Genomic DNA, 26988 nt, shown 5'->3' on the forward strand with positions numbered 1-26988 from the left:
AGAAGACGAAGAAGAAGAAGAACACTACTGCGCAAGACCAGTGCAACAGGGCATGCATAACTGCAGGCTCTTATAGGATAACAAAACCTTCTAGGAAAACTAGTAGGCATGAACTTTGCATCAAATGGTGTAATAATTGCTTGATAACGATCTTTCTCATGTTGTCATGTAGTGTGTATAAGTTTCCCAGAGTAGAATAGCATAGAAGATGCAAGTATGGGAAGGAAACTGATGGCTCCTTCCCTGTTCTCACCATGGACGCTTGCAGCTTAATGGCAGATTCTACTGACATAACACTTATTAGAAAGCATTTCATGAGCCAGAAAACTGAAGTAGACACTAAATATTGCTATACGTATGAGATGCAAACCCCCTCACTCTGCACTGTTCTAACAGCAGCCTCAGAAAGAAAAACAAACACCACACAACAAATACTTCAGAACATCATCGCAAAATCATCCAGTGTATTTTATTTCAGGTAACAGCCAAGAAATCTGACTTTGACTCAATATGGCTTTCTTTTAATGTAAAGGCTGCATATACCCACAGTTAAATCCATCAACCATAGAGTATCTGCCAAGTACTGCTTTAGATTAGCAGGAAAGCATTAGAACACTGCTTCCAATGAAGTTTTCAGGCTGAGTTTACAGGAGATACATTGTTAAAATTCTGATTTAGAATATTTTATTTTTTTCCTATGAAAACATACAAATTATTCTTTTATACATATGCTACATATAAAACTTATTGTAACTAGTGACGGTACCTTTGATTGGTTAATTATGCTTTTGCATAATGGGAAGACGCAGTTTAGGGCTTCAGCAGAAATAATGAAGAGCTATACTTTTGTATCTAAGGATAAAAATCTTATTTAAAATAACCAAGCCATTTCCCCCCTCCCCTTTTAAAATACAAAGATCAGGTCTTAAAGTACATTCATAAACAAAGAAAAAATTTCTCCCTGAGATTACCAGTGTTGATTGTGGTAATCTTGGAATTAACAGCAACAACATCAACAAAAGTATATAAACCAGATTTGCCAGTGTATTACATCTTTTTTTTGCCACAGAACTTGTACAACTGTAAAACATGTGTAATAAAGTGGAAAATCAGGCTTACTCTCCATATCAAAAAGGTCATGTGGTCCCTGGCTTAATTTTATAATGGAAGAAGGAACATCTTTCTTTGTAAGTTAAGTATGCTGGAGTTCTAATGAAAAATTTACATGTTTCATTATGCATAATTGGTTTTGCAATATTTTTTGTAAAGCCTGAGTTTTGCCCAAAGGATGAAAATGTCCTCAAAATGCAGATTTCCATAAATGATTCTTCATTTATACAGCATTACATAGTGTAGTACCTCAGATGTTATAAAGAGCATTGTCTTTGTAGATATTTATAAAACATGTATGACAAAAATTGATGAAATTCAACATTAAAATATAGTAATTATAATTACTAGAGGGCAGATCAATTGTAGACGAGAAATAAGGATGCCATTTTTCTTACTATGATCTTAAACCACTCAGCTCTAAAGGCCATCAGCTAAACTACTATAGATTATTTATTTTGCATTCTTCAATACTTTTAGAGTAAACACAATTCTCAAAGTCGGTTCTACAAGATAATGAAATAAAAATAGGATTTAAACATCTTGCCACAGTCTGATTTTTTAAAACTGTTGACAGTTTATTTTGATATACAATAACCATGCAATTGATTGCATTTGGGGAAGGAGACAGGAGGGGAAAGCCTTTCCTGAAACCAAAGAAAATACATATTTATAGGAAAAGCAGAGGGAAGCTTTAAGTTTCTTCTATGAAAATTTATTATGCAGTAATTACAAAGTTTAAATACTTTCCCATTTTAAATAAAAATAAGTGTCATTAAGCACATTTATATTACCATGTCAAGTGATTCCAACGAATATCACATAAAATACAGTGCATTTTCAAATCAGAGAGACAAATACTTTCTCATTCACAGTGTTTGACATATTACAGGAAAGCTTGTTCACGTAAGGGTTTATTTTAAGGTCATGCTCTTATAAACAGTCCACACCACGCTGTGCCACACACAAAAATAATCTCTCAGAATGTGAAGTAACGGGCAAACCATTCCTGGCGTTGTGGATCTGGTGAACCCACTGGAGAAGCTTCAGTCTGAGGAGGGCTAAATTCATAAAGAGAAAACACAGATTTAACCCACAACCAACAGTGAAAGTGCAAAAGGCCTGGAAAAAGCACAGAGAAGCCAATACACAGCACACAACCAATGTTTGCAATTCAAGTATCACATTTCAGTAGCTCATGATGCAATGTAATGCCCCTTCTTTCTACCTTCGATCATCCACTCCATTGGAGAGCATCAGCAGCACAAACTCACTAAGCCACATGACAGGGTGGAAAAATAGTATTTTTTTTTAAAAAAAGAATGGGGTTGATGCTTTTCTTTAAAAATAAGTGTTGGGGGCAAAAGTGGTTTTTGGAAGATCCTCTTTTAGCATCCTTTTCTTCTGGTCACATTAGTTGTCAGACGTATGATGCGAGCATCATATTCTTAAAGACGTGCTGAACAAAGACTAGTCAATAATTGAACAATTACATATTTTAAATCTTACGTAACTCAGACTGAATTACTGTAGTTGCATGCAGAAGGGGCTCAGTACATAATAACAAGGAATTCAGTGCAAAGCAAGCACACTTTTCACCCACAAATGTAATTCTAAAATAGACCTGCATGATGTAATCTCTATATAAAATTTAATGCTTTAGAAAAATTAAATTCTTTAGTTAGAAAAACAAAGAAAATAATCCCTACCGTTCTGAGGGCAATACAAGGCACGAAATAATTTGCAATGGAAACTCCAGCACCACAATCCATGAATTCATGCACATGCATGTTAGTGACGTCTGAGTATACATGCATACCACATGCATAGGGAAAAATAAGGAACATTTTATATTACAGGAACTCTGCTTTTCCTTTAGAAATAAAATGCTATTACTTTGCAATCTTACTATTCTATCCCCTGCCCCCAGCAATATTTTGTAGGTAGCACTGGAGCTGAATTAAAAAGGATGGAGAAGGGATTTACTTTCTCCAGAATATGAAGAATTACTTCTGTTTTAGTCTGGTAGTAAAACCCACTTGAGGACAGGAAGGCCTGGTGTGCTATGGTCCATGGGGTCACGAAGAGTCGGACACGACTTAACGACTGAACAACAACAAGTAAAACCCATTCACCACTTCCTAAAGCAAAGCTAAACTTGGGTATTTTAATGCTGAAGCATAGCATTAAATGACACCGAATACATGCACTTATTCTAAGCTTGCTTTCAAAAAACTTTTTTTCTGAAGTAAGGAAAGGAATAAACCACCACATATTTATCTAACACAGTAAACAGTTTTATCAGGTAAGAACCACTATTACACAATAATGAATTTTAATATGGGGATTATAACAAGTTCCTAAAGGACAGCTAGTAAGAACACAGACATTACACACAATTGTTCATAAATGTAAACAATTGAAAACACATGAATCATATTGACAGTGTAGCCCCTTAAAAAATCAAAAGAAGGATTCAAGACTTATTAGGTAGGGGGGAAATCACATTTCAACAAGTTTTACAATAAAAAAGGGATACTGTAAAGAGGTTTAAAATATAGCGTTAATTAAATTAAAATTCCAAAGTAAGATTTGTACTCCTGTGTTGTTGTCAAGACAGGTGGGGTTCAGCTAAAAAGAAATCATTTTTTTTTTCTCCCAGTTAGGAAAAACAAAAACTGGTGAGGCAGTGCTCACCTCAAAACCGTCTTGGGCTCTTTGGGTGGTATTGGCTGTGGAAGTGGTCTGCTGCTGTTGAACTCAATATCGTGGATGGGTGAATTAGGAATAGGGTCCAGGCGGTTAGCATGTCCATTTCCCACTCCGCTAGATTCCAGAGCACTTAGATTGGGGACACTCACAAACCTGTTTGCTGATTTATCATTCTTCTTCTTTTGCTGCATTAAAAATAACAAATATAAGGAAGGGCCTGTACAAGTGAGGAAATTGCTGGGTTTTAAAAAATGTTTCTTTGTTTTACCTGGAGGTTAGGGTTCGGAGATAATTTATTAATACAATTTTACTTCTGCATTTACAGCATTGCTCTGGGAAGATATGAAAGCTAAATGCTTCAGCCCATTTACAGCAATATGAAGGTGTCTGGCTTAGCTTTAAATAATGCTGGCAGATTTAGTGTGAGTACAGATTATTATTCTTGAAGAACAATGGAAGCTGCCTTTCTGTTAACACTAACATGATAGGCACTAATTCAGAACCAGCTGTTTCAAATGTAGCAGGAGAATCTCACTGTGGGAGGAAAAAACCCCTGTTAATTCGTAGTGTAAGTAGCCACTTCCCCAGTCTGATACAATTAAATAGAAAACTAGATAGCAAAAAGCTTCTGATCCAGTAAATTTCACACCTCGTGGAAAATTAAGGCTGACATGAAATGAAAACTCTACAAAAGCGTATAATTTGTTTAAAATCTTCATTTTCATCTATATTGTTTCTCTGGATTATACAGTCCTTCTGACAAATGTAATCTTATTGAAGAGAGTGCAACAGGGGTTGCCCTATTGGTTCCAGTCTTCATGCATTCAGCCAGGTTCACTGAAAGCATGGTGGCAGAACAATATGAATTACTTTCCTCTACCTGTCCAACAACAGTGTCCTGATCACGTGGCCCAGTTTGTGAGATTCTTCTTCCTCAAAAAAGCAATTTGAGAATCACATGAACTGAACCTCTGGATGCTTCCAGATGAAAGGCTCCTAGCGTTACCAATCAAAGGGCATTGCGCAGCTCCTCCATCTTTTCCTCCTTAACATTTCTTTTTGTAAGAAAAAAGTCAGAAGCAGCAGTGGGAAAACATGGAAGGGCTACAAATGGAAGAAAACATAATTTGGATTCCCTGTAAAATTCCATGTTTGAGGGAGGGTGACTGCAGCACAAACGCCTTGTCTGGCAACACCCTCTGTGATAATGATTACATACTTGGAGGCATGGCTCAAACTGATGGAAGGAAATGGCTCACACCATTCCTCCACCACTCTATTTCTGTGCCACCCCTGGTTGAATGTATGAACTGGGACAGATTCGTTGAAATTATAAATCTTTTGATTGGACAGAGTTGGTGTGGACCACAACCTTTAGATTTGCACAGAAACTTCTGCTTTCTGCTTTTGTAAAAGTTCTGGGCATATCAGAGTTTTGTTATTTTCCCCAGCAAAGTTGGTTCAATTAAAGTATCATCTGAACCAAGCCTTTTGTGGCCCACCAGCCATGTATTTTGACTCACCAATTGTTTTATATATTCTCTGTTCTTGCATTTTTAGGCAGGTTGTAAAAACAGTGGGTTTGTCAAGCCACTGATAGGCCATAATATACAGGTGATGTGTTGAAAACAGCACAGGAATTACTGAGCTTGATTAGCTAGACAAGAAATATAATTGATCCTATTTAAAAGAAGCAGGATCTGCCTTAATTTTTTTCCTTTTATCAGTTTGGAAAATGCGCAGTGTTCATTATGTTGTTCTGTAGAAAGTGGAAGAAAGCAAACAAAATTTCCAGCTGAAATTCTGTAATCTTCATTGGGTTATATCCAACGATACGCTAGCAGAAAAATTACAAGAGTTGGTGTTGTTCTACCAGTGGTTGCGCAACCACTATCAGAACTAGCACAATTAACTCAAGCAACACCTCATCTAATAGAAGCTGTAATAAGTTGTACAGTGCTTTGTGCAATGTCTGGTGCAATGGTTTGCAGTACAGCTTATGCAACACATTGTGAAATACCTTGTGCAACAGCTTGTAAAATGGTTTACACAACAGCTTGCGCAATTGGAATTAAAGTATTGGATCTGACACTTGCACAAAAATAAAAACAGCGTTTCTGCAAGCCGTAGAAGCTTTGTGCTGGTGGAATGACATCACTGGATATAACAATGATACTGGGACAATTAGGAGAGGCTGTTTAAGAAGAAATTAAGAAGCTATTCATCAATAAGGCAGGAAGGACCTTCAAACAGAAAACTTTTAAATAAATTCACATAAGCCCTTAAAAGCCTCAGTAGTGCTGGTCAGGCTGGTGCTACAATTATATTTGATTGCAAAAAATATTGTCCACAAATCAGGTTTGACAAAACACAGATGGTCAATGCAGAAAATACTGGACTGCAACCACTTGATTACAATATCTTTTGTGCTCCAGTGGGCAAGGGATAGTTTCTGCCATAGGCTCTGTAGAGCATCCAGCTATGGATGCTTCCACATGAGACAATAAAATCATAGAATAGTAGGGTTGGAAGGGGCCTACAAGACCATCGAGTCCAATCCCTGCTCAATGCAGGAATCCACGTCAGGGCATCCCCGACAGATGGCTGTCCAGCCTCGTCCTGAATGCCTCCAGTGTGGGAGAACCCACTACCTCCCTAGGTAATTGGTTTTATTGTCGTATTGCTCTAACAGTCAGGAAGTTTTTCCTGATGTTCAGCCAGAATCTGGCTTCCTGTCACTTGAGCCCATTATTCCGTGTCCTGCATTGTAGGATGATCGAGAAGAGATGCTGGCCTTCCTCTCTGTGACAACCTTTCAAGTACTTGAAGAGCGCTATCATATCTCCACTCAGTCTTCTTCTCTTCTCAGGGCTAAACATGCCCAGTTCTTTCAGTCTCTCTTCATAGGGCTTTGTTTCCAGTCCCCTGATCATCCTTGTTGCCCTCCTCTGAACCCTCTCCAGCTTGTCTGCATCCTTCTTAAAGTGCAGTGCCCAGAACTGCATACAGTACTCCAGAAGGGGCCTAACCAGTGCTGAGTAAAGGGTACTAGTACTTCTAAGTAACCAGTGCTGAGTAAAGGGTACTAGTACTTCTGGGAATTTGGAAGCTATGCTTATATTAATGCAGCCCAAAAGAGCATTTGCCTTTTTTGCAGCCACATCACGTTGTTGGCTCATATTCAGCTTGTGATGTACAACAATTCCAAGATCCTTCTCGCTTGTAGTGTTGTTGAGCCACGTATCCTCCCATCTTGTAACTGTGCATTTGGTTTCTTTTTCCTAGGTGCAGAACTTGGCATTTATCCCTAGTAAATTTCATTATGTTGTTTTCTGCCCAGAGCTCCAATCTGTCAAGATTACTTTGAATTTTGTTTCTGTCTTCCAAAGTATTAGCTATCCCAACCAATTTTGTGTCATCTGCAAATTTAATCAGCATTCCCTGCACCTCCTCCTCCAAGCCATTAATACAAATGTTGAAGAGCACTGGGCCCAGGACTGAGCCCCGCTCATTACCTCTCCCCAGTTTGAGAAGATCCCATTGATAAGCATTCTTTGAATCCGATTCTGTAGCCAACTGTGGATCCACCTGATCGCTGTTTCATCTAGCCCACTTTGAGCTCATCATGGGGCACTATTATTGTGCAATCATCATGCCTCATTCATGGAATGTCGTAATCCATTTGTAATCAACCCATGTTATCCCGCTGCTGCATCTGTCTTTTTTCTAACTGCAAAATATCTGGTAAGAAAGGAATGAGCGGAACAGCAGTGCAGTTTTTCAGCAAATGTGCAAATGAGGAAGGGTGAGAGTAGCTGACCCTGGGGAATGTGAATAACATGTTGGGGATGGCCCTCCTTTCACTATTGCTTGCCATGCATTTCCAGTCACAGAGTCATTTCATGTTCTTTCCCACCTCTCAAGTCTTCTCTGAGCTTACAAAGCAGGAAGAGATCCCATTGAACATAGCAGTTTACTTTTGAGTAAACATATAGGATCTGGCTGTAAGGCTGCAATCCTCTTACTAGCACTTAGTTGTTGTTTTTTTAATCAATCCCCACCCCTCCCTTTTTTTTCTTTTCTTTTTTACCATCTAGCCCAGGAGCTGGTAACTTGTGATCCTCCAGATGTTTTGGCCTTCAACTTCCATCGACCCTAGCCAGCACAGCCAATGATGAGGGATGATAGGAACTGTAGGCCAAAACATCTGGAGGGACAGCAGAACAGCACTGATTCGCAACGCTTGGAGTCTGGTAACACCTTTCATCTGGATTCTCTGTAAAATGTGAATGAACGAAGGATAGATAGCAATTCCAGAAAAAGGGGCTAACTGTGGAAGCAACCTTCGTAATCTAATATTCCATCTTTTTGCCGTGTAGTAGACAAATGATAGGTCTTTCCACCAGATGGCACACATGAATCTCTTTATCAGAGTGAAAAACATTACTGAGATACAGACGCATTGGTGAGGTCATTGAGAATATTTTAGCAGAAACCATTTATCATAGCAGGCGTGATAGCTAGGAGAAAGGCATTTGGATCCCATGTAACAACTTAATAAAAGCTGCATATTCCATGTACAATGGAATTGTCATCTGGAAAGGGCCTAAGAGGCCAAACTGCAAAAAAGACAATGAGTTGAATTGAGACTTGCCCCTCTGCGAATGGAAGCCTGAAGTGGGGCTCTAGCTGGAGAACAGGAGGGGAGGCAATTTTTGCTGATTTCTCCTTCCCCCTGCAGCCCCCAGTGCTACCTCCCACCTTGTTGGGAGGCTACTCATGGCTGAATATCACCTCCAGTATCAGAGACTGTATGCCTGTGAATACCAGTTGCTGGGGAACATGAGTGGGAGGGTGCTGTTGCGTTCATATCCTGCTTGTGGGAACAGAATGGTAGACTAGACAGGTATTTTGTCTGATCCAGCACGGCTCTTTTATGTTCTTGTTCTAGAGCAGAGCTTTCCAAACTGTGTGCCGTGACACATTAGTGTGTCGGCAGCAGTGTGTAGGTGTGTTGCGTGAAATGCAGAAAATTGTGCGGAAGGGCACCGCGGAGCTCCCTTACTCACCTTTGCTTCCCTTGGCCCCTCCCCTGGAACTTCCTAAAGCAGCTAATGTTAAAGCAGCTTAGCTGCTAAGGCTTAGGTGCTTTAACATTAGCTGCTTTAGGATCACGTGGCGTCTTAACGTAGGACGCACGTGATTGGTGGTGTTGGAGCAGTATGGCGAGGAGTGTGGTAATGCTGGCTGCACGAGGAGTGTGGAGAATTCGAAGTTAGCGGAGCAATTAGTTGAGCAATTTGCAATCAGCTCGGGCAAGAGGCTTCCCCACGTCCTCAGTGCAGCTGCAGGGCAGCGGGGGAGAACAATGGCCCACTGGAAGCCCCCAGAGCAGGGAGGGCTGAGCCGGGCAGGCGAGGAGCTTCGAGCCTGCGCTCCCCGGAAAGGTAGAGGCACGGGGCGAAGAGAGGGGAAGGGAGGCACTGCCCTGGGAGCAGAGCTCGGCCGGCACCGGCGCGGAGAAGTGGCAGCGGCCACCAGCCCTGCATGGTTTCGGGCGTGCCCTTCGTGGACTTTTGCACCGCGCTGCCAGGCCAGAATAACACGCAGGTGGAAATGCCGCCTGGACTGCACCGAGTGGGCTGTCCGCCATCTTGGCCAGTCGGAACGGAGCTCAGTTGATTTCTGCCATTTATTTTTATTTTTACTCTGCTGTAATTGTGGATTAACCACCCACTGGCAGTGTACCACTGGAGAGTGCTGGAACTGGACTCTGGACATAGGCATTACAAATATTTACAGCAGTATAGCCTTATAGTGAGACATATATATTTACACCATTTTTGTTGGACTTTTGCTTCTCTACTTCATGTGTTTTTGCAGCTGAGCTCCTACCTGGACCTATGTGTCCTAATATTGTAAATACTTTAGTTAATTTTGTTTATTTTTCACATTTTCTCCTGGTCCTGATTCCTATCTTTATCTCACTTTATCACTGTGGGAGTGGAGCGCAGGTGCTGTTATTTTCATAAGAAAAAACAGAGAAAGATAAGCGCTAAAAACAGTCCTGTTATTTTCATATTTAGTTAATGCTAAAACCTAGAAATAAATTTGCATAGATTTATTCATTAAATTGCAGTTGAATTACCCGTAAAATGGATACCTTTCTAATTAAGAAAAGGAAAGCTGGTGAAGATGACATTTGCAATGAACAAAATGTAGCCGCTATAGAGGAAACTATGCAAGAATCAACTGTTAAATGGTCTGTATTAGTACGTAAGAAGTGTAAAGCAACAATTTTCAAGCCTTGTTTATACAGTAAAGATTATATGAAACTGGGGTTCACATTTTCTGGTATTGAAAACAATCCTTGTCTGCAGTGTTTAGTTTGTGGGGATATACTTGCAAATGAAAGTATGGTACCAAATAAAGCATCATTTTACCTCAAAACACTGTCATTTGTCAAAAAAACAGTAGAATACTTTATTGAGCTTTCAAAATCTATAAAGAAGCAGTCTGCATCATTCACAAAGAGAATGAAGACATCAGAGAAAGCTCAAAAGGCAAGTTACTTGGTTGCTCAAATAATTGCCAAAAACAAGGACCCACACGCTATTGCCGAAACCACCATAAAGGAATCTTGGTGTGCTATGGTTCGAACAATGTTTGGGCCCGAATTTGAGATAGAAGTTAATAAAATCCCTTTGGCAGATAACACAATCGGAAGATGTATTCAAGACATGTCTGATGACATTAAGCAGCAAATGAAGGATATTTTTCAAGACGATAATATGATCTTTACATTGCAATTAGATGAAGCAACAGATGTCAGTGGGTTAGCACAATTATTGGTTTTTATACGTTTCATTCATACTAACAGAATTATTGAGCAATTCTTGTGTTGTCTAGAACTTCCAATGAGAACTAGAGGTGAAGATATATTTAAAACTTTTGATTGCTTCATGAAGAAAAATAATTTGCAATGGTTAAATTATGTAGGAATATGCACAGATGGCGCACCCTCAATGGGTTCAACAAAAGGTTTTATAGCTTTAGCAAAGAAAGAGAATGAAAATATTATAATTACTCATTGCTTTTTACATCACGAAGCACTAGTTGTGCAAACCATTGGAAATGAATTAAGAAAAGTTTTGGACAAAGTGGTTCAAATGGTCAATTACATTAAAAGTAGACCTCTTCAATCAAGATTATTTGCTCATATTTGTGGGGGCAAGGTTTAAAAAGCTTCTACTACACACAGAATTTTTTTGGCTCTTAAGAGGTCGAGTGCTTTGTTGTGTATATGAATTGAGGGAAATTATGCTTAAACTTTTTGAGGAAAATCAGCAAAATGAATTCTGCGATCTAATTCAAAGCAAACTTTGGTGCACAAAATTGGTATATCTTGCTGACATATTTGAACGTTTGAATAAAATAAACACCAGTATGCAAGGAAAAGGAGAAAATATCTTAACAGCAGTAGATAAAATTTGTGCTATGAGAGACAAAATAGCAATTTGGAAAAGGAAAGTGAAAGAAGGACATTTTGAAATGTTTTCCAAAACTGCTGAGTGCCAGCTAAAATGCGATATCAGCTCACTAATTGTTGACCGTTTAACATTGCTTGGAGAGAAAGCTCATCATTACTTCCCTAATGCTGAAATCCAAGACTATGATTGGATCAGAAATCCATTTCTTTCAACTGCAATGAGGAACTTTTCACTTATTGAAGAAGAAGAATTAGCTGACATAAAAAATGATCAAAATCTTTTAATGATGCATGAACAGGGTGACTTAGACAGCTTTTGAATTCACATTTCAAAAATGCATCCAAACATAGCTAAAAAAGCATTAAAAATTCTTCTGCAGTTTTCTACTACATACATTTGTGAAGTATCCTTTTCAATGATGGCAAACCTAAAGACACTGAAACGTGGAAGCTTAAAAATGCTTGATGACAAAATGTGAGTGTCTTTATCTAATATTCCACCAAATATTGAAAAGCTGTGTTCATCCCACCAACCTCATACATCCCATTAAAATGGTAAGGAGTTATTGGTGTTATTCAACTTTTTTAAATTCTTGCACATATTTACATACTGTTACTCATAAATGACAACAATGTATATTATTATTTTATAAATCATATATTTTTTTAAAATATAAATGAAAAGTTTTCATGAGATATGTTGTATCCCCATACATTTCATTATTACAATTTATGTATGTGTCCGTATCTCTTATAACGGGTTAGTTTAACCTCCGGTTTGCTAGTAAAACTGAATTACCGTGTCACGAAATGATGCATGTCTAAAAAGTGTGTCACCAACATGAAAAGTTTGGAAAGCTCTGTTCTAGAGGGTCCCCCAACTCTCTGGAGAAGATTTTCAAAGGGCATAGAGGGCTGCAGGAGGAAGGGGGAATCGATAAAACTTGCCTCCCTTCCCTTCTGCCTATGGGAGTGTCCAGGCAAATCTGAATCTAACAATGTGTAGATTATAAAGAAGGAGAAAAGAACCCTCAGAGGCCCGGAGTAATGGGACAAACATCTTATCTGAACTTAATCTTAACAAGCTCTAGAAAAAAATTGATTGCTCATCACTACATATAATTAATTAGAATGTGACTGTTCAACTGGACCTTCAGCAAAACTTGGTTTTCAGAGGGAATATTGGCAATCCAAACCCCCCAAAAGACAGCTGTACAGTTGGATAAGATTCCCAAAGCATTTCAAGGAAATTCTTTATCAAGGGAAATGTTTCTGTAAAAACAAATACAAAATCAAACACTCTGAAAGACAACATCTAATATGATATACTCCATTAAAAAAATACAATAGTATTTGACCCTGGGCTCCTTCACACAGAGCTTTTATTCTGCTATTGAGATTGCTCACTCATGGAAGTTTGCGGGTCCTTTTCATGACTTCGTTAATCTCCAGGGCACATCCAGAGGTATTTCCTGCCTATTTTGTTTCAAAAAGACCCAGGCTGTGTTTCCACCAGCGATTTACTCTGAGCCAGCTGCATGTTGAGGTCGTTATGGATAGATGACGTTGTGGCCATCCAGCAGCCACCCCGGAGCTTATCAGGGAAAAACTGGATTCCTGAGGCTGCTTAAAGTCCGATTCTTTTCCTCAAGTCGGGTTCTCCCCAGTATAGTTGCTGTGTGCCCCAACCCCCACGTTGACCTCGGGTATGCTAGCCCTGCCCAGGGGTGCGCCTTTCACCATGACCCCAGTCAATGGGTGTTTCCTGTCTCCTGTCCCTGTGATTCCTAGCACAAACCAGTTAGTGTCTACTGAGAAGTAACATTGTGCTCAATGAGGCTTCTCTCCCAAATGCTCATATTGGAAGTAATTAATTCCCCCCCCCCCAGGTTACAGCGATCAAGTGCAGCAACAGGATAGAAATATTGGGGCTGGTTAGGAGGCTTCTCCCTCAGTTGCACATACAGGAAGTAGTTCATTTCCCCCCACCCCATTACAGCGATCAAATGCAGCAACAGAATAGAAAGACTGGGGCTCGTTAGGAGGCTTCTCTCTCAGTTGCGCACATCGGAAGTAATTAATTATTCCCCTGTTACAGCGATCCTGCACAGCAATGGTTTAGAAAGATTAGGATGCTTCTCTTGCGCACATCAGAAATAATTACTTTAATTTGCAGCTTTGTTAGGGAGAAAGGGGGGAGAGACTGGAGGGTGGGAAGCCTCTCTTGAGCAGCCCTTGCCACTCAGATGATGTTCACTCCACCACCCCCTCCATGGGGGTGCTTCCCCCCCGCCCCCAGAAGTAGGTTAACAGAAACAACTTAAAATGGGGGAATGCACACCCCCATGGAGCCCTGACCGGACCAAAAGTGGCTCCTAGAAAAATGTGAGTAACGCACTCTTTCCTTCTCCTTCTGTTGTCATGGAAACAGGGCCCCGGAAATAATGAACTATTTATTTTAAGTCGAATTGTTACACAATTAAATAGCCACTAGATGGCGCTGTTTCATTGAGTTCTATGGAACCTTGGCTTGAACATTAAAAGCTTCCCCTCTCAGCAATCACATGGTCGCTGTCTGGGAGCCCATGGTAAACGCAGAAAGGGTTCAGAATGGGAGGACTGCGGGGGTTTTCTTTAGTGTAAAGGCAGTCTGTAATATACACAGTACACACAGCTTAAGAACTTAAATGTTTAAACAATGTTTAACACCCATTACAATACACTACATACAAAGATAAAACACCACAACCCAAAATATAATAGTTATGAAAATTTGAAAATTTCACTTAAAGAAAAATGTCACTGTATTGACGTTGGGAACTATATCCAGCTGTACAGCTGTCTTTATGAGTTTGGGTATTTTTCCCCCTTTGGCTGGCCCTTTCTTTTTTGTGTAATATTAGCAATTCATTTCCCCCCAGTTTTAACAGTATAACTATGATACCTACCTTCACCAGAGGGTTAATAACACCAACATTAGGACTTGCATTAAAGACCTTGTTGAAGTTAGTTTCCCTGTTGACTAGTTCCAGTTGATAGAATTTTTTGTCATCCTAATGAAGAACAAACAATAAAAGTCCATATTTTTTCAAGCATATTCAGTAACTCACAACTATATTTTTACATCAGTTATCCTGGAATATCAAGTGCACTACAGCAATCCAACTTTGTCACGTATCATGGAAACTTCCACCTAGTCCCTTATTTCATTGGAAGCTGTGCATGGGGCTGTATTGGTTTTCCTAAATTTCTAATCGTATTTTAGCTGCTAGAATTGTGCTTATTGGTTCCATCTATGTCCCAATCCTCTTTGCCATATTGCACCTTAGCAAGTCACTTTACTGTCACAACAAGCAAAAACCACCAATGGAGAAGCCGCCACAACTGGGCTGAAACCCAACAGGGCAAAACCCCCACAACTCCTCTCATCAACTGTGGCCTTGTGATAGTATCAAATGTCTAGTTGTAGCAACATAGTTGACTCAAAGGAATTGGCTAGGTAGCTCAAAAAGGTGGTGAGGATGGACATTTGCCAGGGCCCACCACTCCAACAGCACTGCCACTCTCACTTTACACAGAAGAGAAGTTCAGAGGTACCATAAGAAAATTCTCATTTTGCACTCCCCACTATTTCCATGTTATGGAAGCCCACTGGGGGTTCCTTGTTGGTGGCCCCCCAAATTCTGAAGGCAGCACTGGAAGCATTAATTTTTTTTAGGGAATGCATTAAAATTATTTTAACATTAAAGAAAGTTACCTTTTACTCCAATTCAGCCACATTTTTGTATTTATAACCTAGATGTTTACAGAGTGATAAAACAGTAGCCCCCCTTCTTTCAATTCATTTGGGACTGTGTGTGATATACATGCAAGAGAATGCTGTCCGAGGCTGGCAACTTTGCCCTGCAATAGGTGCATTTTCGAAAGGGTGCCTAGAGGGCCATACGCCTGTGAGGGTGATCGTGATAGTCGCAAAAATAAATGAAACAAAAAGGATAATGTTAAAAAGAGTGAAGAAAAACTGTAGAAGAAGAAAAAGATAGGATAAAACCTCAGCAATCGTGAAAAAAATACACTTTCAGATGTCTGAATGTATTGCCCCGGCAGTAGGCTTCGAACTCTTAATTTAGAGGTGCCAAGATAGTGATAAATTAGATGCAGGTTTACTTACAAGGAGATACTTTAGTGAATACAATTTGCACACAGGTGTACCCAATGGTTGGATCAGACAGCTTCTCTGAACCCAGAGCCATGGGGTAAAATGGGTTTTATACCATACATGTTAGCAGTGAGGCAGCATGACAACAGCATGCGTTAATTAGCATTCATCTACAACTTTCCCAGCATAGACTAACAGTGCTTGTTCAGAAGGAAACTTTCCCAGGACAGACACCTGCCGCTTTAAGGCAAACAAGCCTCACTTCCCAGGCACATCTTGATAAGACACTCTAGCTTGTTAGTATGGAATGTGCTGAGGCCGCACTATCGACCTTTGACTCATCCTGGTAAATCAAGAGGCCTGTTAGGGAAAACAGCAGCCAACTGACCAAAGTCAGAGAGCATTATGGATCCTCTAAACCCCTCTAAAACTACTGATAGCTTGGTTCAGGCCTGAGGCCTTCCATTGAAAGAAAGGGAAGTCTCCCTAACGAGGCGCATGCAATAGTGGTCAAAAGAGAACTGAGGGAATAAGAGGGAACCCACTAGGGACATGCGCACTGGGATGGTAGGGGAAGGGTTCTTGCCAAAATTCCTCAGCTACAGATGTGTCTCGAATCAAGGCTTCACACAGGTGCAGAGCCCATATGTGTGATGCATAGAGACCGTGAAGAACAGGTTCAACACAAGTGTTCTGTCTTAAGTGGTTTGTGGATTGTAGAGACAACAAAAATTAAATTATTTTAAGGAATGAATTATTTTATGGCTAGGGCTACATCCTTGGACTAGGAAAACAATTCTAAAAAAAGAACTATTCTTTAAGAACACAAAAACAGATAAAAAGGTTAACTGGAATGTCTGAAGTTTATGTAGCTGAGATTAAAAATAATTCAAAGTAACTCTTTTTTTTTCTTTAGACATATGTGCTTTGTAGAATTACTACATTCTATTGCTATTTTAACTTTGAAGTCTAGTGTAACAGGACTTTATTTTTCAGGAGATTGGACAGGGATTATTAGCCTTTGGCATGCTCATAACAAAAGAGTCCCAAACTGTCTTACAATCAGTTTCTTTATCAGCTGATCCCTCTCAGCAATCAGGTCTTTCAATTCTGCAATAAGCTGCAAGTCTTCTGGTCTTGATTCCCTGTTCTGATATTTTTCTTCCATTTCTTCTAAACTTTATAGGAGACAAAAACATTACCCATGGATTAATAATAGCCCAAAATTCAAATACAATGCCATAAAATCATATTAACAAACCAACTCATTTAAGGAATAAACCACAAGGGCTGTGATATGCTTCTGTATACAAGCAGGTCTCTTCCATTGTCAGCTACGATAAAGGAAATAGCTTTCTGAGCTTGCTGATCTCCATCTGTCATAATCAACAAGGGAAGCCACAGTAAAGATACAATAAATAAAACTGAAGTAAATCAGCTAATGTGTAAGACAGTATCAAACTAACTGCTAAGAAACAATTTAGCACAAATAGTATAAACACCACAAAAGAAAATAGCAATTAAGACAAGAAAATTCTGAAAAGGCTTTAAACAGAGAGTGAAGAAGCATTAAAGGAGAGAATGGAAATAAGCAGACCAAATTACAGGAAAAATGTATAGAAAACCCAAGAAAACAAAGCCTTGCCTTTGTAGAAATGTTAGTAATTTCTGACTATAACTACAGATTTCTGTTTGGTATTGAATCATTATTCAAATTCTGAACAGGTGTATGGAGGCAGTTTTGGCATGCATGGTGGTGAACAAGGTGAAGCTTAATCCAGACAAGATGGAAGTCTTGTGGATTGGGAAATCTGCTGATCTGGATGGAGGTGTGCAATTTGTCTGGGGTAGGGTTGCACTTCCCCTGAAGAATCAGGCATGAAGTCTGAGGGTGCTTCTGGATTTCATCCTCTCAATGGAGGCACAGATGACATCAATGGCAACCTCATCACTTTTAGGCAACCTCTGTTGCTGCCTTATGTAGAGAAAGTCGACCTTGTCTCTGTGATATGCTCTGGTTATATCCAGCTATGCACTCTATGTAGGGCTGCATTTACAGACAGTTCTGAAACTATAATGAGTATAGAATACGACAGGAAGAATGCTGGTAGGTACCAAGCGTTCAGAACATATGATACCAATTCTGTACCAGTTGCACTGGGTGCCTGTTTGTTTCTGGACCCAATCTGACATGCTGAGTTTGGCTTCTAAAGAGTTTAACACTTTAGAACCACGTTATCTAAAGGACTACCTGCACCCACACAAACCTGCCCAGTCAGCCCGTGAGGCCTTGCTTTTTGGCCTGTCTATAAGAGATACTAGGCTGATGGCTACCAGGGACAGGGACTTTTCAGCAGTGGCCCTGGACTTATGGAACTCTGTCCCCCAGGAAAATTCAAAAGGATCCATCTTTGGAAACTTTTAAGAAATAACTTGAGTCAGGTTAATAATCATCTGTCCCCGACCGTGGGGACACCCCTGGACACAACCTGGAATGAACATTAGTAAGCTGTGCTGATACCTTAGGCATCTGAACCAACGAGATGGTCAGACTGGTGGCCAAGTACGAGCTCAAAAGTAGCGTGGAGAGTGGTTGAATGGAAAACACGACAGTCTGTGTGTGCTGTAGTGGCAGTGTGGATGATGGTGGGACAGATGTTATTGCCAACGGGACAGATGTTGGTATCAACTGATGCATCGGTGGTGCCATGGTATGTATTGGCTGCAAAAGTGGGACCGAAGGAAGAGACAGAAATGACCCCTGGTCTGGCAGAGGCTGAGAAACCAGAGCCAATGGTATGTGTCGGTACCAATCAGGGAGATGGGGCTTGGATAGTGATGACAATCTCAGTAACATTTGTCCAGTGTCTGCCATCCATACCCAGAGTGTAGCTTGTCCCAACAGTAATTGCGTCAAGGTGATAGGTGTCAGCTCCAATGCCTATCCCAATCCTAAAGTGGTGGCCAGGATCTGTATCTGGGATGCTCATATAACCTAGAGGTATGATCTTTCTGACATTCCAGGTTCCTAAACAATATTGTTCTTTACAGCATCGGATTTTCTTTTCACCACCAGACACATCCACAGCTGAGTGTCCTTTCGGCTTTGGCCCAGTCGCTTCACTCTTAATCAATGAATCAAGGTAAGCTAGAGGTGGTTAAACATGCGATGGTAAGATTGAACATCGACATCTTGGGAATCAGCGAACTAAAATGGACAGGCATGGGCGAATTTAATTCAGTTGACCATCATATCTACTACTGTGGGCAAGAATCCCTTAGAAGAAAGGGAGTAGCACTCATAGTCAACAGAAGGGTGGGAAAAACAGTACTGGGGTACAATCTTAAAAACGATAGAATGATCTCAGTACGAATCCAAGGCAAACCATTCAATATCACAGTAATTCAAGTCTATGCCCCAACCACTGATGCCGAAGAAGCTGAGGTTGATCGGTTCTATGAAGACCTACAACACCTTCTAGAACTAACACCAAAAAAAGATGTCCTCTTCATCTTAGGGGATTGGAATGCTAAAGTAGGAAGTCAAGAAATCACTGGGATAACAGGCAGGCATGGCCTTGGTGCACAAAATGAAGCAGGACAAAAGCTAATAGAGTTTTGCCAAGAGAACACGCTGATCATAGCAAACACTGTTTTCCAACAGCACAAGAGGCGACTCTACACATGGACATCACCAGATGGTCAATATCGAAATCAGATTGATTATGTCCTTTGCAGTCAAAGATGGAGAAGCTCTATACAGTCAGTCAAAACCAGACCTGGAGCTGACTGTGGCTCAGATCATGAGCTTCTTGTTGCAAAATTTCAGCTTAAATTGAAGAACGTAGGGAAAACCACTAAACCATTCAGGTATGACCTAAATCATATCCCTTATGAATATACAGTGGAGGTGAGGAATAGATTTCAGGGATTAGACCTGATAGACAGAGTGCCTGAGGAACTATGGACGGAGGTCTGTAACATTGTTCAGGAGGCAGCAACGAAATCCATCCCAAAGAAAAAGAAATGCAAGAAAGCCAAGTGGCTGCCTGATGAGGCTTTACAAGTAGCTGAAGAAAGAAGGGAAGCGAAAAGCAAGGGAGAAAGTTGGGATATATCCAACTGAATGCAGAGTTCCAGAGAATAGCAAGGAGAGACAAGAAGGCCTTCTTAAATGAACAATGCAAAGAAATCAAGGAAAACAACAGAATGGGAAAGACTAGAGAACTCTTCAAGAAAATCGGAGATCTCAAAGGAATGTTTTGTGCAAGGACGGGCATGATAAAGGACAAAGAAGGCAGGGACCTAACAGAAGCAGATGAGCTTAAGAAGAGGTGGAAAGAATACACAGAAGAACTATACAGGAAAGATCTGAATGTCCCTGATAGCCATGATAGTGCGGTCACTGAACTTGAGCCGGACATCCTCGAGAGTGAAGTCAAGTGGGCCTTAGGAAGCATTACTAACAACAAAGCTAGCGGAGATGACAGTATTCCAGCTGAGCTATTTAAAATCCTAAAAGATGATGCTGTTAAAGTGCTGCATTCAATATGCCAACAAATTTGGAACACTCAACAATGGCAGCAAGACTGGAAAAGGTCAGTTTACATTCCAATTCCAAAGAAGGGCAATGCCAAAGAGTGTTCAAACTACTGCAAAATTGTGCTCATTTCACATGCCAGCAAGGTGATGCTCAAAATCCTACAAGCTAGGCTTCAGCAGTATGCGAACTGAGAACGACTGGAAGTACAAGCTGGGTTTCGCAGAGGAACTAGAGATCAAATCGCCAACGTTTGCTGGATCATGGAGAAAGCAAGAGAATTCCAGAAAAGCGTCTATTTCTGCTTCATTGACTACGCTAAAGCCTTTGATTGTGTGGATCACAACAAACTGTGGCAAATTCTTAAAGTGCTGGGAGTACCAGACCACCTTACCTGTCTCCTGAGAAACCTGTACGAGGGTGAAGAAGCAACAGTAAGAACCAGACATGGAACAACTGAGTGGTTCCAAATTGGGAAAGGAGTACGACAAGGCTGCATATTGTCACCCTGCTTATTTAACTTATATGCAGAGTACATCATGAGAAACGCCGGGCTGGATGAATCACAGGTTGGAATTAAGATTGCCGGGAGAATTATCAACAACCTCCGATATGCAGACATTACCACCCTAATGGCAGAAAGTGAAGAGGATGTAAAGAGCCTCTTGTTGAGGGTGAAAGAGGAGAGTGCAAAAGCTGGTTTGAAACTCAACATTAAAAAAACGAAGATCATGGCATCTGGCCCCATCACTTCCTGGCATATAGAAGGGGAAGAAATGGAAGCAGTGACAGATTTTACTTTCTTGGGCTCCAAGATCACCGCAGACGGTGACTGTAGCCATGAAATTAAAAGACGCTTGCTCCTTGGGAGGAAAGCTATGGCAAACCTAGACAGCATAGTAAGAAGCAGAGACATCACCGTGCCGACAAAGGTCCATCTAATCAAAGCTATGGTTTTCCCAGTAGTAATGTATGGCTGTGAGAGCTGGACTATAAGGAAGGCTGAGCGCCGAAGAATTGATGCTTTTGAACTGTGGTGCTGGAGAAGACTCTTACGAGTCCCCTGGACTGCAAGGAGGTCAAATCAGTCAATCCTAAAGGAAATCAACCCTGAGTGCTCATTGGAAGGACAGATACTGAAGCTGAAGCTCAAATATTTTGGCCACCTAATGCGAAGAGAAAACTCCCTGGAAAAGACCCTGATGCTGGGAAAGACTGAAGGCAAAAGGAGAAGGGGACGACAGAGGATGAGATGGCTAGATAGCATCACCGATGCAATGAATATGAACTTGAGCACACTCCGGGAGAGAGCGCAGGACAGGAAGGCCTGGCGTGCTATGGTCCATGGGGTCACGAAGAGTCGGACACGACTGAACGACTGAACAACAACAACAACAACAAATGATCTTTCTGACTCAAGGAGCAGTAGCCTGAGAACATGACATTGGACATGCAATCTCCGATAGGGAGATTGGTGATCCTGGCAACAGGGGGATTTGTCCTAATTAACAGTTGGCCTGTGAGTCAGTGCTGAAACCAACGTTGCCTCTCTAATCTTGCCTTCTGACGTAGACACGATCAGTACAGGATCCTGCATGGGGTTGGTCCCTAGATCCTGTTTCATAAATCATGCTCAAAGCAGTATCAGTGAATTGAGCATCAGCCGGTATGGGGTGGGTAAAGTCGACAGTACAATCGGTACCAAGGTGGGTAATTGCAGCGTTGGGTCCACAGCTGACCTGACTGCTGCCTTTTTCAATTTCTTTTTCTTTGGCTCCAAAGAGGATTGTTGTGCTCTGGCCTTTTTTGGTAGCTTCTTTGCTACTGCAAGCTTCAATGACCACCCAGTCATGGGTGGGTTGGTACAGACTGAATTCAGGGCTTGAACAGGGGAGGAAGCAGTTTTCAAAACTTCCAAAGGCCATGGCAAGTGGGAAAGGATTTCTGACATCCCAAAGGGAGGGAGTCTCCTTTGACATCTGTGCCATAGCAGACTTGTCCGGTGATGGCTCCACTGCTTCAAGGACTTTCCTTCACAAAAAACCACAACAGCCTGTCAGAGCAATTACATCTCGCTTGACAATAAGAGCAGGCTTCCTCTTTGTGGCTTCTCCCAGGCAGAAAAGACACAAGGAGTGCCTGTCAACAGCAGGCAGCTTCCTGCCACAGTACACACACTTCCGAAACACCTGTAGGTGATTGTGGAGATCGTGAACACAAAAGGAACAAAATCCAAAACACTAGCAGGAAGAAAAAAACCCGAGAGGTCAGAAAGACAAACTGGAAGAAAAAACCCCTCCTGAACAGTTGTACTATGAACAGCGAACAATGAGAGAATCTGTCCTTGTCCTTGATGACCTGTCCTTCCTTCCATTTCTTATATATGTCCTTTTTTATTTTCAGCTCCTCACTAAGCTTTATGTGCAACCACATAAAGTCATTTTTTTAAGATGTCTCCTATTTTTCTTTCTCACTGGAATTGTGGGCTTAGGTGAGATCTGTGTGTTTACTTATTTGATACAATGTAAAACTGGTCTACATAAACAACTACTGCAACAAAACTTGCTGAGCTATACCATTTCAGGTTGCAGCTAGTGGTGTAGGAAATAATGGGTTAAATACTCACCCATGCACACAGAAAATGAGCATGTCAGAGAAAAAGATGCTAAGTATAGCCTTCTCCCAGACATGTTGGTTTTTTACATTCAGGGATTTTTTTTAACCTAGAGGAGCATTCAAGTATGCAAAGTAGTCTACCTATAGCTAAACGATTCTTCCAAATATTTTTATAAGTTTAGACTGAAAGCTTGAATATATATTCATGTTCTGAAGAACCGTAAACTCTGTTTTCTACCAAAAAAGTTCTTTTTTCCCTTTCCCTTTTCACTGTTGTTGCAGGACGAAGAAAACAAGAAGACAAGACAGAGACAGAGATAAGGATAACAGACATGAAAGAGATCATGACAATGATGCAGCCAAACAAATTTTGTCAGACACAGCTTTCAATGGGCTGGTTTGCACAATCAAAACAAGCTACTATGACTTAAACAAGCCATGGTGGTTTGTTGTGAGCTGTGGCATGTGCAGAGCATGATTTGCAATAATCACTGCCCGGCTGCAGGTTGTCATGTCATTTGATCTAGGCAGCATGGCTTGTTGGAAGGTTAGACAACTCTCAAATAACCCATGCACTGTTGTAGGGTTATTTTGAGGGTTGCTTAACCCTCCATCAAGCCATGCCATGCAGATTTGGATGACAGGATAAGATATGGCTGGGCGGTGATTATGCAAATCGTGTCTGGCACACACCATGGCTCATAAGAAGCCACCGTGAATTGTTTGAGCCATGGTGGCTTGCAAACCAGCCCAGTGTAAACAATCTTCAAGGCTCACAAAATACCTCCATATTTTGCCGAGTTGTTGCTCCATTGGTAATATGCTGAGATAAGCTTGTCATTGGTGGTGCCATGTTTATGAAATTTTCTCCACAAGGAGGCCTGCCTGGTGCCAAGTTCGTCTCCCAGACATCTAAAATCTTGGAATCCTATACACATGTACTTAGGAGTAGGTCCCATTAAAGTAAATCGGGCTTACTTCTGAGTAGACATGAATAGGATTGCACTGTGTGCACATTCTTCTCTCTTAATTTATTGTTGTTATATTTTATTTGTATATTCTATCTTGTTGGTGTAAACCACCCTGAAAACTGTGCTGAAGGGTGGAATATAAATATTTAAGTAAATAAGTAAAACTTCTGAAAATGAGTACTGTAACTGTTTTTTGAACAATTCACAAGTTATCGCATGGAAAAAGAATGATAAACGTCTTGCATTTTAAAGAGGAGCCTTTCAGGTCACCTGGAAACTTGAAACCTTGGTAATGTTTTAATAAAATTAAGTTTGTTTACCAAGAATTTTGGTGGTCCCTAAACTGTGCTTGCTTATAACTGGCATTTTAAATTTTGTTAGCATTTTTAAAAACATAGATCTCTCAATACTTCCAGTATGCTAAGAGTTGGGCATCTTCCATATTTTTCCTGTGGGTTCTGTTCTGTACTCACTGTAGGTTTAAATGTTTCCAGAATTAGTAGATTCACCAAGTAAAACAGGTATAGGCTTCTCATTTAAAAGTACTACTACATATGTATATCTCTCCAATATCAGTCATAATTTACTGAGTAATATTATAGATCACTCCACTCAAACTCAGCCCACATATGCAATTGTTTAATGTAATAAAACTTACGATACTTGCAAAGCTGAATTAATTTCCTTGAGAAGTTCTTGGGTCTTATTAAAATCTGCCAGCATGCTTTGTTTCTCTCTGATGTGGTCTGCTGTCATGACATCGAGCTCTTTCTCATGTTTCTTGTTTAAATCTTGTTCATGCAGCCTGTTTAATTTATTTATGTTAAAAAAAAGTTATTCTTAAATCAGTCAGCTTTGCTCATCTTGACTTCCTGCCATGTGTGCAAAGGCTTTGTGCACAGTATCACTGCTTTGAGCTATAAAATCTAATTCTGCTATTCGTGTTTCTCTAACCTTCTAGCTTATTTCACTAAAACGTCATCTCCTTTAATGCTTTATAAATAAACATGCTGAAATGTAAACAAAATACACTTAAGGGCATTTTAATTAAGACAAATTAGTTGGTTAAGATTGTACCTTAACAATAGAAAGTGTCTAAACTCTACAATTTGCAATGTCATGTGATAGGCAGTCCAAACATTAAACTGCACTGTTCTACCAACTGACATAGACAGGATACTTACCTGAGTGGTCATCTATGCATTCACACATAAGGGCTCTGCGTCTGCGCGGAGACTCGTTTGGGAAACTTCCAAGCTGAACAAGTTTTTGGCGGGAACCCCTCCACCACTGTCCCTGGTATATATAGTGTGGGTTCCCGCTTTCCCCTCAGTTCCTTAAGACTGCAAAGCAGTCTGGAGCCCAAGGAGAAAAAACGTCTTGGTACCAATAACGATCATATTGACACCAAAGTGGGGGCGATGGGAGGGTTGTGTGAATGCACAGATGACCACTCAAAGAACTACAGTTATACAGGTAAGCAACCTATCTTTCTTCTTTGTGGTCTCCGTGCATCACACCTATGGGCGAATAACAAGCTGACTTAACGGAGGTGGGTTGGTGTCTCACTGCAGTACCGATGAGAGCACAGCCCTGCCAAAGGCACAGTCTGCTCGGGCCTGAACATCTAGTCTACAGTGCCTTATAAAAGTAGAAGGCTTAGATCAGGTAGCTGCCTTACATAAGTCCACCAGAGGCACCCGTCTTGTAAAGGCCGTGGAAGTTGACACTCCTCTTGTTGAATGTGTTCAAACTCAAGGCAGTAACTCCTTCCCCGAGAGGTGGTACGTTAACCTAATAGTCTGTACTACCCAGGAAGCTAGTCTCTGGGAGGAAACTAGTAAGCCTTTATTATGTTCTCCGTAGCACAGGAATAATCATTGTGACTTACGGAAAGACTCGGCCCGTGATTTATAAAAAGCCAGGGCTCTTCGGACATCTAAAGTGTGCAATCTCTTCTTCAAATCGGAAGTTGGAGAGGGAAAGAAAGCAGGGAGGGCAACTGCCTGGTTTACATGGAAGTCCATCACCACTTTAGGGAAGAAAGCGAGGTCCGGCCTGAGTACTACCTTTTCCCTGTGAAAAATGGTGTAAGGCGAGTCTATTCATAAAGCGGAGAGCTCACTTGCCCTTCTTGAGGTTGTAATCACTACCAAGAAGGTGACCTCCCAAGAAATCAGCCTCAAGTCCATGGTAGCAAGAGGTTCAAATGGCGCGGACGTCAGGCTGTTGAGCACTAGCAACAAGTCCCATTGAGGGATGAGGTCTCTCATGGGGGGAGCCAAGTTTCTAAGTCCTCGTAAGAATTGTTTGCATAAGGGGTGGCTGAAGATGGACTACCCGCCTATGTTGCCCCTCATTGCGGATATCACTGAGGCATATACTCTTATGGAAGAATATTTCAGTCCTCTACTATATAAATGTTGGAGAAAACCAAAAATATCTGTATGCGAACAGTCATTAGGATTATAATTGCTGTCAGTCGCAAACTTTACAAATGAAGTCCATTTAGCTGAGTAAGAGCGGTGCGTTGATGGCTTTCCTGCCGCATCTAGTATTGTCTGTACTGTTGCTGGGATCAATGGGGAGCAGTCACCAGGCATTGGATCCTCCACGCCATGAGCTTCAAGGTATGGAGATCGTGGTGGAAAATTCAACCTCAGTCTCTAGAAATTAGGTTGTCTATTTGCAGGAGCGGTAGGCAATGTCCCTGCAACAGGTTCCTCAGTATTTTGAACCAAGGTTGTCTGGGCCACCATGGGGCGATTAAGATGTGATTTGTGGTTTCCCGTCTGATTTTCGAGATCATCCTCATGAGGAGCAGAAATGGAGGAAAGAGGTAGAACAGGCAGACCTTCTATTCCAGGAAAAAGGCATCACCTAGTGATCCCTGACTGACTCCCGCTCTGGAGCAAAATTGCCTGCAGGCCACGTTCACTGGAGTTGCCAAGAGATTCCCATTTTCTGAAAATCAGCTGTAAGGTTGCCTTGGCCAGCTGCCATTCGTGGGAGTACTGGAGAAAGCAACTGAGAGACTCGGCTAAGACATTGTCTTCCCCCGCAATATGGAGAGCTGTCAGACGAACGCCCCTTGTAATGACCCAGTTGTAAATGTCCAGAGTGAGAGAAAGGAGACATGACGAGTGTGTTCCCCCTTGTTTGTTTAGGTACCATAGAACTGTGGTGTTGTCCCTGAGAATCTGGATGTGCTGGTGCCGAAGGTATGGTTTGAAGGTATGGAGGGCTTTCCAGACTACCATCAGCTCCAGGAAATGTATGTGGTAGATTGTTTCTGTGGATGACCAAAGACCCTGTGTTTGTAGAGGTCCACAATGTGCTCCCCAACCCAGTAAGGAAGCGTCTGTGGTCAGGACCCTGGATGGAGGAGCAG

The 26988-nt window shown here is 41.1% G+C and overlaps 1 protein-coding gene across 13 annotated transcripts in view; it reads right to left on the minus strand.

Annotated features, from left to right (window-relative positions):
• Nucleotides 1–433: 433 nt before the first annotated feature.
• The window catches only part of FAM184A (family with sequence similarity 184 member A), a 150231-nt gene continuing 123676 nt past the window's right edge, over nt 434–26988 (minus strand). For 3 of the 13 annotated variants that reach the window (XM_084827403.1, XM_084827402.1, XM_084827401.1), the window contains 5 exons: nt 24256–24402; nt 16531–16648; nt 14260–14364; nt 3808–4007; nt 447–2171 (listed from right to left, as the gene is read on the minus strand). In XM_084827403.1, the coding sequence (XP_084683529.1) occupies nt 2090–2171; nt 3808–4007; nt 14260–14364; nt 16531–16648; nt 24256–24402 (652 nt within the window). In that variant the 3' untranslated portion in view covers nt 447–2089. The other 10 variants (XR_014786669.1, XR_014786667.1, XR_014786668.1 and 7 more) reach the window with 10 other exon arrangements.

Source organism: Heloderma suspectum, chromosome 1 (assembly GCF_057233095.1).
Source record: "Heloderma suspectum isolate Gila_16-S chromosome 1, 16-S_ref, whole genome shotgun sequence".
In the NCBI taxonomy this organism is placed as follows: Eukaryota; Metazoa; Chordata; class Lepidosauria; order Squamata; family Helodermatidae; genus Heloderma; species Heloderma suspectum.